General features: G+C 37.0%; 1 protein-coding gene across 3 annotated transcripts in view; it reads right to left on the reverse strand.

The window, feature by feature from the left end:
* Nucleotides 1–6,299: 6,299 nt before the first annotated feature.
* Nucleotides 6,300–22,876, reverse strand: part of npnta (nephronectin a) — a 47,505-nt gene continuing 30,928 nt past the window's right edge. For all 3 annotated transcript variants that reach the window (XM_039688726.2, XM_039688745.2, XM_039688754.2), the window contains 9 exons: nt 22,684–22,803; nt 20,881–21,000; nt 17,721–17,855; nt 15,969–16,091; nt 13,369–13,809; nt 10,746–10,835; nt 9,501–9,599; nt 8,582–8,841; nt 6,300–8,497 (listed from right to left, as the gene is read on the reverse strand). In XM_039688726.2, the coding sequence (XP_039544660.2) occupies nt 8,387–8,497; nt 8,582–8,841; nt 9,501–9,599; nt 10,746–10,835; nt 13,369–13,809; nt 15,969–16,091; nt 17,721–17,855; nt 20,881–21,000; nt 22,684–22,803 (1,499 nt within the window). In that variant the 3' untranslated portion in view covers nt 6,300–8,386. The remainder of the gene's footprint in view (nt 8,498–8,581; nt 8,842–9,500; nt 9,600–10,745; nt 10,836–13,368; nt 13,810–15,968; nt 16,092–17,720; nt 17,856–20,880; nt 21,001–22,683; nt 22,804–22,876) is intronic.

Below are 22,876 nucleotides of genomic sequence, written 5' to 3' on the forward strand. Positions count from 1 at the left end.
CCCTTTGGTTTTTTTCGTTTTCGGGCGAAAAATTAAGTTTCTCCAATCTTCTCAAAACTCTGGATTCTGATAGAGGGCCACGAGACTTTGACCTGAGTAGAAAAATGGAGGCTCTAGACCCTTCCAGAGCTGAGATATCAAAATTCAAAATTTCGACCCGAAAAAATAAATGACAGTGTTACCCCTTTCGTTTTTTTTTTCGTTTTCGGGCGAAAAATTAAGTTTCTCCAATCTTCTCAAAACTCTCAAATATGATAGAGGGCTGTGAGACTTTGACCTGAGTGCAAAAATGGAGGATCTAGACCCTTCCAGAGATGAGATATCAAAATAAAAAATTTCGACCCGAAAAAAAAAAAACGACAGTGTTACCCCTTTCGTTTTTTTCGTTTTCGGGCGAAAAATTAAGTTTCTCCAATCTTCTCAAAACTCTGGATTCTGATAGAGGGCCACGAGACTTTGACCTGAGTGCAAAAATGGAGGATCTAGACCCTTCCAGAGCTGAGATATCAAAATAAAAAATTTCGACCCGAAAAAAAAAAAAACGACAGTGTTACCCCTTTCGTTTTTTTTTTTGTTTTCGGACGAAAAATTAAGTTTCTCAGATCTTCATGAAACTCTGGATTCTGATAGAGGGCCATGGGACTTAGACCTGAGTGTAAAAATGGAGGCTCTAGACCCTTACTGAGCTGAGATATTGACATCCCACGTAGCATTTATGCCATTATAAATATCTCATTATCTCAGCTCTGGAAGGGTCTAGAGCCTCCATTTTTACACTCAGGTCAAAGTCCCATGGTCCTCTATCAGAATCCAGAGTTTCAAGAAGATCACAGAAACTCAAAATTTCGACCCAAAGAAAAAAACGACAGTTACCCCTGTCTTTTTTTTTTTTTTTGTTGCAAAAAATAAGTTTCTCAGATCTTCTTGAAACTCTGGATTCTGATAGAGGGCCATGGGACTTAGACCTGAGTGTAAAAATGGAGGCTCTAGACCCTGCGAGAACTGAGATATTGAGATCCCACGTAGCATTTGCCATTATAAATATCTCAATATCTCCGCTCTGGAAGGGTCTAGAGCCTCCATTTTTGCACACAGGTCTAAGTCCCATGGCCCTCTATCAGAATCCAGAGTTTCAAGAAGATCAGAGAAACTAAAAATTTTGACCCAAAAAAAAAAACGTCAGTGTTACCCCTTTCGTTTTTTGTTTTTTTTGCGAAAAAATAAGTTTCTCCAATCTTCTTGAAACTCTGGATTCTGATAGAGGGCCATGGGACTTAGACCTGAGTGCAAAAATGGAGGCTCTAGTCTAGACCCTTCCAGAGGTGAGATATTGAGATATTTATAATGGCATAAATGATACATTGGATCTCAATATCTCAGCTCAGGAAGGGTCTAGAGCCTCCATTTTTGCACACAGGTCAAAGTCCCATGGCCCTCTATCAGAATCCAGAGTTTCAAAAAGATCAGAGAAACTAAAAATTTTGACCCAAAAAAAAAAAAGACAGTGTTTCGTTTTTTTTTTTTTTTTTTTTTTTTGCGAAAAAATAAGTTTCTCCAATCTTCTTGAAACTCTGGATTCTGATAGAGGGCCATGGGACTTAGATCTGAGTGTAAAAATGGAGGCTCCAGACCCTTACTGAGCTGAGATATTGAGATACCACGTAGCATTTATGCCAATGAAAGCTTTAGCTTAAGTTCTGTTGGGAAGACTCAATCAGCACGTCATGTATTACCTCATTCCTATCCAATCAGGTGTTAACAGTCACAGTATAAAAGATTGGTACTTACACTTGTCTGAGTTTGCAGATGCTGATGCTGCCATTCACCTCCATCCTCCCCAACCACCACCAAGATGGTACCTTCCCCTCCATCCTCCCCATCATCACCACTACCAGGATGGTCCCTTCCTTACACTATCTGTAAAGCTGCTTTGAAATAATATGTATGTTGGCCAGAGGAGAACTGGCCCCCGACTGAGCCTGGGTTCTCCCAAGGTTTTTTTTTCTCCATCCAATCACCAGATGGAGTTTTGGTTCCTTGCCACTGTTGCCTTGCTTTTGGCTTGCTTAGTTGGGGACATTTAATATTCAACAATGTTATTGATCTGTGCTGTATTACTTTCATGTTACCACTGTGAAGCTGCTTTGATATATGTTACCACTGTGAAGCTGCTTTTTACCCTTTACCCTTTACCCCTATCCCTTTAAATATCGAAAATAAAGTTGTTGTCTTTCGAGAAAAAACTCGTTAAATTTGTGAAAAAACTCGAAATACAATCTTGAGAATAAACTCATTAAATATTGAGAATAAAGTCGTGTTTCAAGAAAAAAAACTCATTCAATTTCGAGAAAAAAAGTCAAAATACAATCTTGAGAATAAACTCATTAAATATTGAAAATAAAGTCGTTGTGTTTCGAGAAAAAAAGTCTAAATACAATATTGAGAATAAAGTCATTGTCTTTCTAAAAAAAACCTCCTAAAATTTTGAGAAAAAAGTTTAAATACAATCTTGAGAATAAACTCATTAATTTTCGAGAATAAAGACGTTGTGTTTCGAGAAAAAAACTCGTTCAATTTCGAGAAAAAAAGTCAAAATACAATCTTGAGAATAAAACTCATTAAGTTTCGAGAATAAAGACGTTGTGTTTCGAGAAAAAAACTAGTTCAATTTCAAGAAAAAAAGTCGAAATACATTCTTGAGAATAAACTCATTAAATATCGAGAATAAAGTTGTTGTCTTTCGAGAAAAAACTCGTAAAATTTCAAGAAAAAAGTCTAAATACAATCTTGAGAATAAACTCATTAAATATTAAGAATAAAGTTGTTGTGTTTCGAGAAAAAAACTCATTAAATTTCGAGAAAAAAGTTGAAATACAATCTTGAGAATATACTCTCATTAAATATTGAAAATAAAGTCATTGTGTTTCGTGAAAAAAAGTTGAAATACAATCTTGAGAATAAACTCATTCAATTTCGAGAATAAAGTCATTGTGTGGCAGTAATACAATGGTTTTTACCATGGAGACAGTTTCTCGAAACACGAATTTATTCTCGAAATTGTAAAAGTTTTTTTCCCGAAACACAAAGACTTTATTCTCCAAATTTAATTAGTTTATTCCAAAGATTGTATTTCGACTTTTTTGTCGAAATATAACAAGTTTAATCTCTCATTAAGACTTTAATCACGAGATGGTTTTATTTTTTTATTATTGCTTGGCCCTAATCCTCTTCCGTATGAATAGCCAGTCTATTAGACTTCAAAATCAAGACCTTTAAAACCTCTTTAATAAAATGTAGCATGCATGTATAGATAGCTCCATTCCATGTATGCTAAGCACAACCTATGCTTTTAAGGATGTTTTTTGGAAGACTTAAAGCTCTGCAAAAGAAATTGTTCACCCAGAAAATAAAACTGTCATTTACTCACCCTCATGTCGATGCACACCTGTATTAGATTGTTGTGTAGAACACAGAATGACATATTTTGCATAATTTGCTAAAAAATAATTTTGGCACACAATGCAAGTGTTGGGGGACCGACAGTGTTTGTGAAGGATCAAACTGAAACTTGAATCATTATTAGTTAAAAAATCTTATTTGCTTCTCATTTATATTCTAATTTGTTGCCTCGAGGCATCTTTTTTTTCAACGGATAAAAGTTGTAGTTTGCATAGCATTTTTTGTGTTCCATGGATAAAAGAAACTTGATTGATGTATATTTGATTTGTCATGTTAAAAAACACCATTATCTGCTTCCAGATGTAGCGAGACCTTTCAGATGAGCTGGAAAAACTTGTTTGGTGCTAACAAATCAGAACGGAACAGACCGTCCTGGCAAAATGTTTCCATTATGCAAGAATTCAGGCTTTGCTGGAGAAAAAATATGGAGTTATTAAAGTCTACAGTAGGTTAGTGCACCAAATATAAGTTGCCACTGAAAGTACATTCTTCACTTCTATTGAATGCAAAGCCATGTCTCTAGAGGTGACTGCTGCCGTTTCAAAAGGAAAATGTGCAGATTTTATTTTCCAGTTTCCCCTTGGGGATCGATAAAATTGATATTTTAGATAACTGCTGGATTTTGAACCTCATTGCTACCCAGCCCCAAAGCATAAAGGAAAATATAAAACAACACTCATCATTCTCTCGTACTTGTAATGTGCCTTCAGAGGAACACAACTCTACAACACTAATCTAAGCCACTGCCACCATTTTTTATTAAGATTTTACGTCATCTAACTGATGCTTTTCACCATATGTCAACATTCGACGTTTTGACATCAGTTAGATCCTAATCCTAACCCTACCCCAGACCTAAACCTGCCCGAGTCATCTAATTGACGCTAAAGGTAAAGCATCAGTTAGAGGACGCCCTAGGATAGTGTCCTCTAACTGACGTTAAAGGGTGTCCTAAAACGTAGGATGTTTTTTGACCGTATGGTTGGATCATTAATATTACAACCCGGAATCCGAAAAAGTTGGGAAATTTTGTAAAATACAATAAAATCAAGAATCTGTGATATGTTCATTAACCTTTTATTAACTGACAAAAGTACAAATTTTCCAATGTTTTCACTGACCAACATAATTGTATTTTGTAAATATGAACAAATTTTGATTTTGATGGCTGCAACACACCCCAAAAAAGTTGGGACAGAGACATGTTTACCGCAGTGTCACATCATCTTCCCTTTGAATTACACTTTTTAATCATTTGGGAGTTGAGGATACTAATTGTTGGAGTTTTGCTAGTGGAATATTTGACCAATTTTGTCTGATACAAGACAGTTGCTCAACAGAATGTTAAGTATAGTAACTTAGTTAAGTATAGTTTACTTAATCATATGTGTGAAATTTACTCAAAAAATATCAGTGCAAAAAACTTGCCTTAAAAAAATAGTAAATTTTACTCATTGTTTTTTGCTTAAAAAGACTGAGAAGCACTTTTACACCCAAACATGAACTATTACCACTGTAAAAAAGAAAAAAATATTGTTGGTTTAACTTAAAAAGTTAAGTAACTGGTTGTCTTAAAATTTTAAGTTGATTGAACTTGAAAACGTGAGTTAATACAATAGGGATTGATTTAATCATCACAAACTCAAAATAATAAGTTATCTGAACTAAATAAATTATTTAAGTTGATTTGACAAAAGAAAAAAATGTTGTGATAACAAATCTTGAAAATATCTATATATATATATTTTACAGTGTGCTCATTGTGGACTATTTCAAAATAGTTAGATAATTTAATTTGGATAATCTTTTCACTTTTATTTGGTCTCTGTCCCAACTTTTTTTGGGGTGTGTTGCAGCCATCAAAATCAAAATTTGTTCATATTTACATACAATTATGTTGGTTGGGTAAAACATTGGAAAACGTTTTTTTGTACTTTTGTCAGCTAATAAAAGGTTAAATAGAATGCAATAAAATAAAGAATCTGTGATTTGTTCATTTTACAAAATGTCTTTTTTTTTCTTATTTGGGGTTGTATTTAAAACAACTACCACAATAGAAATGTTTTTTAATATATCCAAACAGAGGATTGGAAGAGGTTTTATTTTCTATTATTCTATCTTTCTACTTATTATTACAGTTGAATCTCAAAACCGCTATTTAAAATGCAACATATTAAAAAATTATATTATTTACAATGGGAATCCTAATAAATCTCGTAAAATTCACTTCTTATAAAATGTATTGGTTCATATCAAGGCCATTAGATGGAAAGAGTAGAAAGAATTAAACTGGCCTTGTTCATGGAATACACAAGCAAGAACAAATTTCTGTGCAAATCATTATTGAATTGATTGCAATCTCTTTACACAAGAAAGCTTGACCGATTAACATAGTTGTTCTGCTTGTTTTTATGAATGAGGGCTTAATGTTTTTCAGACTAGTCAGAACAATATTTCTCCGACACATTTCTCCGGGTTTCAATGAGGGTGACGGTATTATCTGAACAGATCGATTTACACTAAATACCACTATTATGATTAGAAAACTCCAGAATTAATTAACTATATATATGCTACAAAAAAGACAATATAAAGTGCTGTGCAACCATCGTCCCAGGGAATCAAATTAACAGGCAAATCGTTTGGTTCATTTATTTGCAGCATCCAATCTGATTCACTAATAGAATTTGACTTCCCAGTTCTTCAAATGAAAAAGAGTCTAGTTTAGGACAGCTGGTTATTAATTAAAGCTGTGTGTGCAAAACAACATGACATTAACTTCAAACTCTACTTAAAAAGCTGTTACTCCCCAACAAGAGTAAAAAAATACAAGACATATATTTCATGTTCACACCTTTTAATGTCTGGAGGTCGTTGCTTCATCTGAATATTAAACCAAGATCGTTCATAATCAACATACAGTCGTTGTGGTGATCATAAAGGATGGCTGATACAGCCATTAATAAGAAAAATTCAGAACTGTTTACTGGTTTGTAATTAACAATATACGTCAATAAAATACTGGGTCGTGTGATGTAAACATTGTCCTGCATCACTTATACGATGAAGAATTCACATATATGTGCACCTACAAAGCATATTTGAAATATATTTATATATATATATATACACAAGTTTGAATACATTTACAATAATACACCAAAAATAGTCACTCAGATTAGCTGCAAACTGGGCTAACAAATCACGTCGGTCAAATTGAAAAGGGGATTTTGAAAGGACATCTTCATCATCATCATCATTCGGGTGACGAACAGCTGAACTGGCCAACTTACATTTACAATGGCACGATGGCGTCTGCTCGACAGTTTGACAAAAAAAGATTTGAGGTGGGAGACATTTACAAAATTAAAATTTCATTTTCATTTCAGACTTTGACAATTTCGACATCTCATCTAATAGAGTGCTGCAATGATGACATATTTTTGTAAGTCATTACTCGGGTTCCCTTGACAAAAACCCTATAGGACTTTTCCATTGGCTTTGGGATTATTGCAGAAAATAAAATTTGTGATTCGTACACGTGTTGTTCATTATGATAAGCTTCACAAATGAATATAACCTTTGGGAATTTTGAAGCCTAAATACAATCAACAGAAGTAAAAAGCTAAACAGTCACATGACTCCAACATCACCGTCACTAAGCTTTCAACAACTCTTTCAGTCTACTTTCTTCTAGCATTTGCAAGTTTATATCTCGCAATTCTGAATTTAAATCTCACAATTGCGAGATATAAAGTTCAATTCTGAGGGAAAAATACTGGTAGACTGAATTTTTCTGTCAGAATTGTGAGTTTATATCTCACATTTCTGACTTTATAACTCACGATTGCTAGTTATAAAGTCAGAATTGTGAGGTGAAAAGTTGTGATTTCCACAATTTCATAAAAACAACATTTTGAACAAAAAGCTGAGAAAATCGAGTTTAGTCTTTTGTCAAAGACTACAACATGCATGAGCAATGCTTTTATCGCTTGTTTCTACTCCTTTTTTGCCTGTGTTTTGTTTCCGGAGATTAAATACTCTTTCAGAAGATGCATAACAGCGCCCCCTACCATATAACAGTCAAAAGTTGAAAACAAGGAGTTGGAAAATTCTCTCAATGGCAGGGAAACAGTTCAGTAAAACTAAGCCTGTCACAGTTCCTGCTTCCAGAACGCGAAGTAGGGATACATAACTTACCGGTCAACAATAATTTTCTCGATAAAGATTTAGATTATCAGCCCTAATGTCTAGACCATCCGAGGCAGACTGACCACAAGCTATGAGGTTTTTACTCCCGTTGAAGCTATAAGTTCGTATGAAATCAACCTTGTTTTAAGAAAAACAACATCTTATGGAAAAAAAAACTATAGTACCCACAATCCTAAGCGTAGCAGCAACGTCTGCTGTTTGGTCCAACTCGCTGTTACCATAGAAACGTTTACCTTACTAGCGAATGCCTAGAGCTACCCTCAGCTGTTGTTGTAGTGTATCGGGTTGCTCAGCATCAGGACGTAGACAGCCATACCTCAGCTTTCACGCTTTCCCACTTGAGAGTTTTCATTTACCATCTGATAGATGTATTTACTGATGTACTTTATGTTGTAGAAAAAAAAAAACAAGAAAATATGTTGACCTTTTGTTAACCACATTTAACCAAAAACCCATTCAGAAAACCCATTGACTTTGAAACAATGGAACCGGACGTACCAAAACGCTAACGGGGTTTTGGCCTACAAAAATACGTCGTCCCTACAGCACTCAACTGAGCACATGCACTTGTAGCCATTGAGGAAGGTGCACCCATAACCGTACCGGGACTGACAGGAAGTGTCCGTCAGGTGTACCTTTCTGTAAGGTGTCCGTCTTCCTAGAGTCCCGTGAGTAAAGCTGGCGTTAAAAGTCTCTGTTTGTGGTGTTGTTGGTGTTAAAGTCTCCTCAGATTGTACTCTTCCTGACAAGAACCTCGTTTGAGACTCAAGTCGTCCAGAGCTATTTCGCCCTTACGGCCTCTCCGCCGCTCGCCCTTCACGATCACCTGTAGTGACATAAATCAAATAACACCTTGGTGAAACCTTTCGAGACATTCACAGATGTGAGTGTATTCAGGGTTGACGCTTACACTTTCTAGGCCATTGCCCCAAATGGTGATCTGCGTGGACCTCCAGCCGCTTCCTCCCGTTCGACCCCAGACCGCGGGGCTGTGCTGCCGTCCCTTCTGTACGAACACCTGCAGCATGCCAACGTGGTGGCCCGCCATGTTGTGTCTGAAGGCCAGGCACAGGTTCCCCTCGTTCCAGGGCGTCGTCAGGGGGAGGATCAGCTGAGCGCCACGCCCACCTCGCTTTTCTCCGCCCTCAGAGATCGTTAGGTACCGCCCACCTGCCAAAGAGATCACGACAGAGACAAGCGGATTACGTGAATTACGTTCAAAACACTTTATTTGTCCCCGAGGGGCAATTAACGAGTCCATGTAGTCACGTAAACAGTTTACACAAACATTTTCAGCATTTTTCGCATCCGTAGCAAGCATTTTGAAAGGTGTATTGACAATTCAGAGCCACGGAATGAGGAATCCAAAAAAAACGCATACGAAAATGAGAACGCAAACTGGTGTTTTTGTAGTTTACACACATAACGGTATAATTTTCAAAAACTTGTATTTTGAAACCCGTTGTTCCTTTGTGGCGAGCAGGACGATGCCGAGGGACGTGAGAGAGCGCCGCGAGGCCGGTGGCGTGAGTGATAATGAACGACACCTGTGAGACGCGCCTTGCATCTCACGTTCCTTGGCCTTTGTTCTGCTCACCACAACCATGATTTAGGGTTTTATTTAGTTATAATAAACAAAAAAGCAAACCGAATTTTTTATCCGATTAATCGGAAAATAATCGTCAGATTAATCGATTATCGACATAATCGTTAGTTGCAGCCCTAGGCCAAACCATAAAAAAGTTCTGTTTTTACTTGAAAACGATTTCGTGTTAAATTCTTATTTGTCATTTGACCCAATAACATTTTATAGAAAACCCCCATAATACCTGAAGGATCTGCAGTCGTCTCCCAGTGAAGATCTCCCTCTCTGTGCTGGATCCATCCACAGAGACCATGAGCAAAAGAGCAGCTCAGATGGCCCGTCTCTGTGGAATATGACACAATTGATCAAAAAATGAGTTGACAAAAATGAAATGCAATTTTAGAAATTACTCTGAACTCCAAAAAAAAAAAAAAAAAATGTAATCATGAAACTGGGAACAAAAAATATTCACTTCAACCAGTGTGGGAAAATACAATTTTGTCCAGCAGCCAGCCACGAGGATCATGAACCATTCAGAATTGAATTGATAATTGGAGATTTGTAATTTGAAGGAGAAATTGAAATAAAATGAAATTCAATTTTTTTTGTATGAATTACTCGCATAGCCTCATACACACAAGATATTGGGTATTTCCAAAAATCTTATAGATGATATCAATAATTTAAAATAATTGTATTTAATTTTTTATTTTCATTACATTTAATTGGTTTTCCTTTTGTGGAATAAAGAATATTATAACTGATAAATTAATTTGTATGTTTATCTGCAAACAATGAGTTACGAGTTTATATCTCACAATTCTGAGAAAAAAATGGGTGGTGAGTGGATGGATGGATAGTCAAAATGAATGAAGACAACAACATCTAAGCATCTTCAGCACAAAGGGCTTTCTTGGCAGAAATCAAGCCGAGATTCACCTTCCACACGGCTCAGAAAATGAAGCATTTGACTGGGGATGGGTGTTAATTTCACACCGTTTGCAAACAATTAAAATATTGGTTAAGGCTCTGGGCTGGTATTCCCAGGCTCAATCCACGATGGCCATTAACTGAGATCTTCTATTATCATCATGCCCTTGAGTAACACACTGAATAGAGGAAACTCCTGGGAAACTGCCCTTGCAAGCAGCGCAAGTGAAACTGCTAAATGAAGAGTAACTCAGAATTGCGCTATTCTCAATTTCCCACAGGGATCAGTGAAGCGTGGGTATTTTCATGAAGGCCAAAGAAAGCTGTTCGCCTCACAACACTGATCCAATTCATCTGGAGTGACATCAAAAGTCAAGATTAATACCTGCAAAATGCCTGTGATGTAAATAACAGAAAACATTGCAAATAGGCAGTCTCACTGTGTGTTCCCATTTGCTGTATGTCTATTGCTATCAACAGACTAGTCTGCACCCAATAATCGAACACTCTAAAAAACATCTGCAATTTCAGCCAAAAAATAAAAGGAGCCTTCTTTTACCTGGGTCATCCTTCATCTCCTCTTCTGTGTTGCCAAGTTCAATGTCTAAATCGATATCAAACACATTGTTTTTCCCATGATTTCGTGGTACTAGAGGGGAAAAAAGAAAACAAAGAGTTTAGACTATACTGATTCCCAACAAAATTCATATATATATATATATATATATATATATATGAAGAGTTAAGATGCAAAAGCCTCTAAATGGCATTTGAAATTTTCTTCTTTAATGATAATTTTTATCAAACTTGTATATTTAAGTTCAGTAATTTCACTTAAATAACAATTAATAGGTAATTATCATTGTCATTTAAGTGAAATTACTGAACTTAAATATACAAGTTTGATAAAAATCATCATTAAAGAAGAAAATTTCAAATGGCATTTAGAGGCTTTTGCATCTGAACTCTTCATATATATATACATATATATATATATATATATATATATATATATATATATAGCCTAGCTTAAGGACTGTCATTACTATAACATTTAATAAACTATTATAATTCACTATATTTTGAATGTAGTCAAGGGTTCGCAGCAAATCAGCAGAGCCATGATTATATATCTCGGCCTCATTGCTTTATTGAAACAACTAAATGTTGAGGACAAGACAAGTTATCCCCTCAATTACTTTTTTTTACCCATAACTGAAATGTGAGCTTAATGGAGGATTGGAGATAAGTGAGTGTACATCAAATATATGGCTGGATAACAGCAGGAAGGAGGGCAAGTCTGTAATTAGTCTATTGATTTCAATTATCCCTCAAGCCTTTGGTTGTTGACACAGCCCTCCAATAGAAACAATGTCCTTCCAGCTAATAAGAACACGTAGTAAACCAACATTACCCTAAGGTCATTTCCAAACACTGCAGGTGTTCGTGTTGGGGCTATACAACTTTGACACGATTGTTATGGTTTATAATTAAGGAGATATAATTCTATTTAAATCCTAGATGTATATTTGCTATTTCCCCACTGTTTCAGAGCCATCATTATTTATTAGGCCTATTGTGAGTCCTCGGAGGCAGTGCGGGGTAACTGATTTATATCCCGAGGCAGGGTCGACTGGTAATGTAATCTCTCTAGGTGAGTCTTCTGTTTTCATTAGGTGCCGTCATCTGGATAGGAGGCTTTGGGATGCAATTTGCTTTCCTGAAAAATCTGGTTTCACCTTGTGGGAAGCCCAAGAGATACCCAAAAAAGAGCTTATGAACATGAAAGATACAGCATAGTCCTTTGGGCCAGGAAATGGTTTTCTTGGATAGATCCAATGGCCTTCATGACCCTGTCCCAAAGGGTGCACTCAGCAGTCCTCCTCTAAATTCACACATTGATTACAAAAGGCCACATGGACAAGTGCGAACTAAATGTGAGTGAATCGAGGCCGTGTAGTAGCAAAGGGAGCATTTGTGCGTGTGCTTTTGGATCATAAATTGATATAGGACACCCTACAGTCTCAGACTTTACCAAGAAACAGGAGTAAAGGATGTAAGACCACATCATAATTCACATGAAAGAGCCTTTAAAGCACATTTTTGCAAATATTTGGGAAACTCTCAAGGAAGCTATTTTTTTTACACTGACCCTAAAGGAGCAGGACTGTACACCCATGAAAATTAATGTACATGCTATTTTTGTGAGCGAAATCCAGCCATTATAGGAATTCACATGATTGGGAATTTTGTGTAAATGCAAAGGATTTTTCCCATACAGATTTAAAGGAGTAGTTCACTTTTGAAAAAGCTTTTGCTGATAATTTACTCACCCCCATGTCATCCAAGATGTTCATGTCATTCTTTCTTCAGTCGAAAAGAAATTAAGGTTTTTGATGAAAACATTCCTGCATTTTTCTCCATATAATAGACTTTACTGGGTACCAAAAGGTTCAAGGTCCAAAAGACAGTTTCAGTGCAGCTTCAAACGATTCCAGACAATGAATAAGGGTCTTATCAAGCGAAACGATCGCTCATTTAAAACATAAATAACAAAGTTTAAGTTTTATAAGCTTAAACGCTCGCCTTGCTCTGTACTGCGATGCACGTTCGTGACTCTCCTGTTCGAACTCGTTCATCATAATGAACGAATCTTTTTTCGAGTCATTTGGTTCATTCAACGAACGAAACGAACGAATTGACTCGGAAAAAGATTCTTTCATTTTGATAAACGAGTTCGAACAGGAGAGTCACGAACGTGCATCGCAGTACAGAGCAAAGCGAGCATTTGAGCTTATAAAACTTAAACTTTGTTATTTATTTATTAAACGAGCAATCGTTTCGCTTGATAAGAGCCTTATTCATTGTCTGGAATCGTTTAAAGCCCTTTGAACAGTTTGCAGTTTGCACTGAAAGTGTCTTTTGGACCTTGAACCGTTTGGTTCCCACTGAAGTCCATTATATGGAGAAAAATCCTGAAATGTTTTCATCAAAAACCTTAATTTCTTTTCGACTGAAGAAAGAATGACATGGACATCTTGGATGACATGGGGGTGAGTAAATTATCAGCAAAAGTTTTTTGAAAAGTGAACTACTCCTTTAACGACGGTTTTTGCTTAAGACAGAGGAATTGTGGAGATCTGAATAATATTTTATAAAAAAAACCAAGTAAAAGTACTTACTGTGAACATCACCTCTTTGTTTCTGGGTAATGTCTTTGATGCTGTTATCAATTGGCGTCACAAAGGGGATTAAAGGTCTGCGTGTTGGGATAAAGGGAACCGCCGCTGTTACCACTGGGGCTTTTGTGGTAGTTCTGATTGTGGGTCGGGACGGGACCTTAGGTTTGGTTGTCACCACAACAGGGGGTTTACGTGTCGGTATGAAAGGCCTACGGGTGGTAGTCGCTGGGACTCTCGCTGGAGGGGTGACTTTTTTGGTCGGAGGAGGTTTAGTGGTAGTTGTTGTTGTAGGTGAGATCCGTTTAGCTGTCACTGGTGGTCTGAGTGTTGTGGTGGTTCTCTTTTGGTCTGAGCCGGGAATTTTGTTGCCCCCTTTGTTGTCATTGTTGCTTGGCGTGGTCTTTCCAGGTCGTGGAGGGTCAATAACCACTTTTGGGATAGCTAAAAGGAGAACAAACAGGATTCTTAGTTTCATTTGAAGTTAACATGATATTAAAATGGCTCAACTTATTTTTATTCACGTGTTGAATATGTCTTTCTTATCTGGTTTAAACGTTTTTGGGAATTAAGTCTGCGGCTAAACAAGGCCCAATGGAAAAGTCACCATTCATATTTTAAATGAAACTGAAAAGGACACTTTTAGCTCATATGTACAATGAATGCACGAAAGTCATCCATCACATTCGAAATCAATACCAGAAGCGTAGACCCTCGCGCTTGTGTCATTCTTAAGGATGGAACACTAAGGAATGAATGTGACAATGCTATCTCAGGTTTCACAGGAGCTTTGATATATGATTCCCAAAAAGGCAGTTATTCAACACTTTTGAGTCACACCTGGCTGGAAGTTTTCAGAACAGATGCTAAGGAGGGATGGGTTGCCTCATTGGTTTAACGATGATTAAATCAGATGTCAGATTCACAACAACAATTTTTGTCCACTTAACAAATAATAACAAGATTGAGCAGGTTGCATGCATGCAGAATACTTCATGCACAAAGCCACTGACAGTGTTTTGTAAAGGCAGTAGAGAGTGCATGTGAAGAGCGTGCAGCTGTGGTGTCATCATGAACCTCTCTTTGTTCACAAAGATTGAAAACATGGCATCGATCAACCTCAAGGCACAGCAGACAAAAGAATTCCAGGCAGGGAGGTGATGCACACGATATTTTCTTTCATCAGATCTAAAGTGTAGCAAATAAAACCAGCACCTTTTTCATACCACATACAGACATGTAATTTATGATCATTTCGAACAATAACGCCTAAAAAATAACAAATAAAAGTGGGTGTGTTTGTAAAATATAAATAAAAAGTATAAAAATTTGGGGTCAGAGCTATTTTCTTAAATAAATTCATACATTTCCTCAGCAAGGATGCATTAAATTAATCAAAAGGGATAATAAAGCCATATAATGTTACAAGACATTTCTATTGTTCTTTTGAGCTTTCTATTAATCAAAGAAACCTGGAAAAAAAAATGCGTCACAGTTTCCACAAAAATATTAAGCAGCACAACTGTTTTACCATTGATAATAATAAGAAATGTGTCTTGAGCATGTGAAATATTAAATTAGAAAACAGTATTGCTATATCCCTTCTCATTGTTACAAATTGTTCTGTATTTCTGATTAAATAAATCTTATTTTTATCCCAATCTTTTGAACAGCAGTGCTTTTTTTCATATACACGTCTTTACTACTTAAATGTTTGCAAAATTTTGAGCTACATTTTGTATCATTTATCATTATCTACAAATATGCATTGCAATCTTTGCATATTTGAAGGACTGACTTTTTTTTACCCTAATATATTCTTTCCTGTCATTCAGCCACTATATGCTTCATTTGGGATTGTGCTATGGGGTGCTGTCACATTGAAAAGGTGAACAATCTACCCATGTTCAACATACTGGCTGAGGCTCTGGCTTTTCCTCAAGATTTTTCATCATCCATCTTCTTTTCTTACCTGAAAAGTGCCCCAATCCCAGGCCAAGGGGAAGAAAATCTACAAAGAACATGCATTCACCAGTGCAAACTGCAGTAATGGTTTACCTCAGTCTACTCTGTCACTGTTCACCCACACAAGCCAGATCAGTGTTTGCCACAAAAAGGCCTATAGCTCCATCAAAGTCCATAAATCTCCTGTAATCAGCCTTTTTGGTTGTCTACTTTCGAGGGATGCCCGTACGCCGTTCACCTCTTAATGATAACCTTGCCTTAGCTTTTGTCCTTAAAGCATTCATAGTAATGACTCCTGACTTAAGCCTGTCCAAACCTTTATCCTGAAGTGCCTTTGAAAGCACCGTTCCACCTTGTTTTACTTCATACAGCTGCTTTTAATCTAAATTAATCAAAATCACTGCAACTGAGAACAGATGGGGACCAATTAAACTGTTGCCTGAGCCATAATGTGATCAGTTTATGCATGGAGTGTGTTCACTGTTCATTAATGCAAATGAGATATTTTTTATTGTTGTGATATGGATTTTAATCTCGGTTTAAAACGTGTGCATTATAACAGTAACAAAAAGTAAACACTTTGAAGTGGATTTCAATATTCCATCGCAGTAATTATTTGGTTTGCATAGGCTACTTACGTTTGCAGTCGTAGCCCACGCCTCTGTAGTCATCCATACACTTGCACTTGTATGAACCAGGTGTGTTATAGCAGGTGGCATAGGGACCACACTGGTGTTGACTCGAAGAGCATTCATTCACATCTAAAGGACCATTAAAGCAGAAAGAATTGCTTCTGTGAGATCAGGTAGATTTTAAGGTAGATTATAGTGAACAACACTAGCTTCTTTTTTTCTGTACTCTTATATTGAAGTCTTGAGTTTTCTTTCGAGAACAAAAACATCACATTCCTCATTTAAATAATTCCCACCCAAGGCATGAAAAAATAAATAAATAAAGGGGCTTGGTTTGGTTGAGTTATGCCTTGTTCACACTACATGATTATAAAACGCCGGGCTGAACTGTGCAGTTCACACTACATGACTTGCTCTCAGTGAAATCAGGAGTGTTCAAGTTGTTTAGCTGTTCAAACCACACAACACAACGTGACTGATCTGAAACAGGAGGTAATGCACGTTACACGGGCTGACAACAACTCTGTCACCCAACGATTCTATCTTGTCTACAAAACACGTTTTGTCGCGAAAAAACATGCAATAAGACCAACTGGAAATGTTCGTGCGTCAATACCCAGCGAAGAAAAGAACACAACACGCGAATATGGATGTCAGACAGAAACTAGTGCTTCAAACTGTTTGCGCGATGATTTGCTCTGAGAAAAAAATTGCAGAAAAAGAAAAAAATACGATTTACCCGGTGACCTCAACCCATGGCTTGCTCTGATTGGCTGGAGCTCATGACATCACTGAGGTTGAGTCGTGCGACAGCTCTGGATATCTAGCATGCTAGATAATTTTCTGGGCTCGTCGACGCGTCTGTGAGGCGTTTATGAGCGTCTTTGATGCGTTGTTGGCTCTTTCATACTAACAGATTGGCAAGCGTTCATCGTCCGCCAATCCCCCGCGATTTGCACGTGATAACACATTTTTAAGATTTCCACTCTCTGGAGGGTGGTTTCAAATTACGTGTTCACCTGCGAGCGTTCTCGTGTAAACAACAGGGCCTTAGTGTGTTGAATCTCGTGGTTATGGTAAGGGGCGTGACATTTCCCAAACACGATCAAAACGGTTGACCAATCACAACCGTTCCAGACGACCAATCAGAGCACAGTGTGCTTTTCAGAAGGATTGACTTCATAGAGACAGACGTTATGGACAGACTAGGAAGAGAGGTGCTGCAACAATAGTTGCTCAAAAATAATGTTTTATGATCATTCCAACATAAAAAACTCAAAAACTAAATCAAGACTTTATAAAAGGGCATAACATCGCCTCTGTAATGTTTTCAATAAAACATTTGCTGTTATTGTTACCGAAATGTTGGTGCATCACTACTTAGCATAGTGCATTCAGGTTAAAAATAGTTATTTTGATTATCTAAAACAAGATATTACAATAACATGCCATTTTTCAACAGGCATTTTCTACTTGGCTCATCCACGATTGGATAGATTTTCTCAATGCATTATGGTTTATTGAAATGTCTTGTCAGTGAATCCCACATGCAATAATTTCTTACAATTAATTGCTTGCAGGAGTGCCATTTATACTGTTTTCACATAATAAAACATAAAATGCTTCACAAAATCTCTACTGTTGGCAATAATGTGAGTTATGTAGAAGATTTTCGACACTATTCCAACAATTCACATTGTTTGAAAGGTTTTTGGACGTTGTCTATGAATGTAATGTTAATGTACACCACCAGCTTACCTGTACACTGAAATTTCCCGTTGATGTACTGCAGGTCAAAGCCATCATGGCACTTGCAGATGTAACTCCCAAATGTGTTGATGCACTTACGGAAACGGGGACAAACCGCATGACCTGTGGCGCATTCATCCACATCTGCGAAAAACAAACACACCAATCCATCGTTTCTCTACTCTTTTTCAATCTCTGGTTTGGATCAAAGTAAAAAGGTCCCAGTGAATTAAGGTCATCACCTCAAAACTATACTTATATAATTCATGATCCTTGAATTGATGTGGTGCATAATGCTGTCAGTATTCATTTTTGAGACTGGCTATTGTACACTGTGAAGTTTTGTGCTGGCATATGCTGCAATTAAGGTTTAACTAAACAGAGAACTGCATCAAGCAGTGTGTGAACGCGCTGCAGGAGTCCCATTCAAACTCAACACTTATGAGTGCATGTTCAGGCATCCATCTAACAAAAGCTGCCCTCCTCGGAGCGATAAAAGTCCTCTGCTGAAATGCCTAAAGAGCTGAACACCTGTGTCGTGAAACATTAAGATGGTCAGTCTTATGATTTATGGTGCCCTTTTAAAAAACTCACACTGTTTTCTGCACTCCCCTCCTCATACCCTCCAGAAAAGGGGCAGAAAAGTGAGGGAAAAAATGTAGGAGTCAAGCAAGACAAATGTGCGTAGGAGAGCATTAGGTTAACTGACTCAATTTGTCGCATTCCATTTGTGATTTAGTGATCTGTGTGGTGAAGATGTGAATATCTGCTTCTTCAAACAGTCTATGTAGTTGACATCTCTAGGACTAAGGCACACCATTAAAACAGTAATTAATGAACGCCACAATGACATTTCCAAGCACTTAATGCATAATTAGAGTATCAAACGAAAGAAGCACAGCTCTGTTGTCAAGGACAGGTGCAATCCGCACAGTGTTATAGCAGGAGCGCAGACGTGAGTGAAAGCGACTGTGGTGTGACACGTTCGTAATAGCAAAGCTTTGTTGATCTTTTCTGACAGCCACAAAAAAATCATGTCACACCTTCAAAAGATGACTAAACAAAGCCAAACTATCTTGCTCATTCTTCTTTTGACTTAAAGGGGTCATGTCATTTATTATTTAATGTTTTTTTTTGTTTTGTTTTGTTTTGTTTTTTCACACCAGTCTACATTGATTTAAATTTATGCAAATTAGCAGATGATTTCATCTAAAGCAATTTACAGTATTCAAGTCTCCTGGAAATGGCATTGATAGTGTCATATTATTATCATTATTAGTATTATTAGGAATGGCATTGCTAGTGTCATATTATTAGTAGGCTAGTATTATTATTATCAGGAATGGCATTGCTAGTGTCATATTGGCTTGAGAAAGTGGAATTTAAACACTCTGAGACAAAAATTTCTGACTGCTATTCCTCCTAGATCTTTAAAGCTAGAACCACCAAACTCGGGTCAGACCTTCCCAAAAAGCAAACTGACATTGAATCAACGTGGAAACGACGTCTCTCATGACATTGAAACAACGTTGATTTGCTCATCGAATTAACGTTGAACCAACGTCAGACGCGGCATTCTTCAAAGCTAAATGAAATCGAAAATTGGTTTGCTTTCATAACGTTGAAACAACGCGTTGATTTCAAGTTGATTTTCCGTTAGTTTTGAAAGAATGACGCATCTGACGTTGGTTCAACGTTAATTCGATGAGCAAAACAATGTCAGATCAACGTTGTTTCGATGTCATATTTCCACGTTGATTCAATGTCAGACTGTTCTGACTTACCATGCTAACAACAGTCTGGCAATGTGCTAAATTATGCTAGCAAGATGTTAAATTATGCTAGCAAGATGTTAGATCATGCTAACAACATGTTAAATCATGCTAACAACATGCTAAATCGTGCTGCTAGGTATGTGCTAAATAATGCTAACAACAGGTCAAATCATGTTAGCAATGTGCTAAATCATGTTACCATCATGCTGAATCATGCTAGAAATGTGCTAATAATGCTAGGAATGTGCTATTTATATATATTTTTTCAGTTAATTATAATGTATATAATAATGCATACATATATTTTGGCATATAATTTATAAATATGAATATAAGCCTATATTATACACTTTATTATAAATATAAAATATTGACACTTTTGATGGCAGATTTTTAGATGCACTGCTATAGTACGCAAAAAACAGTACGCCAACAGAGTAGCCGGCCTATGTCTGAATGCAAAGTATCGGAAAATGCCCCGGATGACCTACAACTCCCGGCAAGATTCTGAAGTGTGCATTCGATGGACACTTCACTACCCAGACAGCAAACTGACATTGAATCAACATGGAAACGACGTCTCTCATGACATCGAAACAACGTTGATCTGGCATTGTTTTGCTCATCGAATTAACGTTGAACCAACGTCAGATGCGGCATTCTTCAAAGCTAAATGAAAATCGAAAATTGGTTTGCTTTCCTAACGTTGAAACAACGTTGATTTCAAGTTGATTTATCCGTTAGTTTTGAAGAATGACGTGTCTGACGTTGGTTCAACGTTAATTCGATGAGCAAAACAATGTCAGATCAACGTTGTTTCGATGTCATGTTTCCACGTTGATTCAATGTCAGTTTGCTACCTGGGTATCGGGAGAAGATTTATGAATGGCAGTTAAGCGACACAACTGATGCTGGTAGATCACCTAATAATGACAACATGGTGAATGTAGTACGTCCAGATTACATTCATACTACACACACTCATACTAAATACAACATACTTTTTTTAACAGTCATGAAGTAATTTTTAAATTCAAATGTAGGCTAGTATCTCACGAAAGTATCTGATTCCAGGCGCAGCTATAGAAAGTTTTTGTTCGGAAATGTACATTATGTTCTCATAATTGTCCCAATCCTGTTCTGTTTGGTTGTTTCTGTCATGTCTGTATTAATTCTCATTTGTTTCTATGGTGTCTGATTGGTTCCTCTCTGTCCAGCTGGTCCTGTTTAGTGTCCTGTTATGTGTACTTATACTCCCTGTTCTGTTCAGTTGGTTTTATCAGTGTCTACTCTTCTGTGTTTGCAGTTGGATTAAAGGCTTTTGTATTTGTTCATCACCATCTTTGCCGTGTGCTTCCTACAGTTAAAGTAATGCATTAGACACAAACACATACCCACACAGGTCCTGCCATCTGGAGCGAGCTGCAGACCTGGAGACGGGCACTGGCAGCGAACCTCTCCTTTCATTACTTCACAGCCGTACTGGCAGTTCGCCATGCTGCATGTTCGGGCATCTGACAGAGAGATGCGCACACCAGGTTTAGCACTTATGATACACATTTCCTCCACTTAAACATTAAGACACAGAACAACTCGAGTATAAAAAGCACACTGTACATGGAAAACAAAATGTAGCAACAGATGTCCCATATGTAAGCATCCAAGCAAGAGAAAGATGAACAGCCATTGAATGGGGTGCAAGGCCACAGGTCGCAGAAGGGAACACACTTTTCCATATTTAGCCTCATGGCCTTGAAGGAATCGAGCAGTGAAGCAGATAACCTTGGGTTATTAGATTGTGCAGTGATCTATTAGGCCTGCGGAGAAACATTCTCAACTAGTGTCGAGGGGGTCGTCACAGACGGCACAGCCCGTTTTACGTCAGACGGAAACACGAAAGAAGATGCCACATTGTTCCTGCTAATGCAAGTCGAAAAACCAAGTCTTGAAGGAAATGAAATTAGAAAGAGATGTGTTAACTCACGAAACGTTTAATTTCTTGTGTACTGCATAAGTAATAGATCTCAATTCTGGACCATGTTATATCACATAACAATATCAAATAACATTAAAATAAAAGTGAGTTTTGAGTAAATCTTGTGTTTTTATTTTTTTGTTTTGTGTTTTATTAAGTGTTTTAATTAACGTTTGGCATTTAATTTTGAGCAATTTTGTGTATTCTGTGAATCGTTTATTATTATTATTATTATAAATTAATATTTTTTTACATTTATATTTTATGAATAAATATTTTTAAATGCAGGTGGAATACGTTTATTTTTTGAATAGTTATATTATTAATTTTAATAAAATGATATTTTGTTATTGTTATAATAAATAATTATATTTTGTATTATTATATTTGATAGATTTTAATTAATTATAAAGTTATAAAATATAAAATTATAATTTTAATTAAATTGAATTGAATAAAAAAGTTTAATAATAACAAAAAATAATAAAAGTCAGCATATTTGGCACTTACAGTATGATGAAGCTAATTTCAAAAGAGCATTTTTTTACAATCACATAACATAAAGTTAAGAATAATTTGAGCTTGCTCAGACTTTAATCAGATCAGCACCCAGCCTCTCCAAACTATGCAGTAATCTGCCGTCCGAGCTTTGACAATGATCGTACCACCCACGTCACCACACTTTGATTAACTCTGTGATTCAGTGGTGTTTGCTGAAGTGTGAGCTGTGGGAAGGTGAGAAAACATTTATCAGAGAGCATAATCTTGGAAGAACACTTAGCACCAGGCAAGCACAGGCACAGTCCACTTGGCGTAGGGAGGATCGCTTAAGGCCAGCAATAAGACTTAGCCTTAGCCTGGCAGGGTTGAAGTTCACAGCTTTCTCATATTTTTTTTGTGAGTCACTTGAAAGCTCTCTGCGGGGTTGAGGGACGCCCTGAGCTCTTGGAATGATTTGTGTATGGAAGAAGAGACTATAAAAACACACTTTTTTCATTTATGGTTTAAATTAATCCATGAAAGTAAAACTATTTTTAATAATCCTCATTTTATGTTGTCTGTATTTTTGCATTATCTTCGTAAGGCTTTTTGGAACAATATACTATAAAGCCTGTAGAAATCCAGCTAGGCGAAATAAAACACACACACTGCTGGTAACACTCGTCTCAAGCAAAGCGCTGAAGAGCTATTAAACCACGTGTAAAACAGAGACGTAACTCACTTCCACAGCTCCCGTCAGGTAACAGCATGTATCCGTTCAGGCAGTAGCATTTGTAGCTCCCGTATGTGTTCATGCACCTGTGTTTACAGGGCCGAGGCTTGAGGCCGCACTCGTTCAGGTCTGCAGACAGAAGAACAGAGAGGGGGAGGTCAGAACATCCTCGTGTGAGAGAGCCAGGAATTAGGCTTAGACC

Source organism: Pimephales promelas, chromosome 6 (genome assembly GCF_988280905.1).
Source record: "Pimephales promelas chromosome 6, fPimPro1.hap1.1, whole genome shotgun sequence".
NCBI classification, from domain to species: Eukaryota; Metazoa; Chordata; class Actinopteri; order Cypriniformes; family Leuciscidae; genus Pimephales; species Pimephales promelas.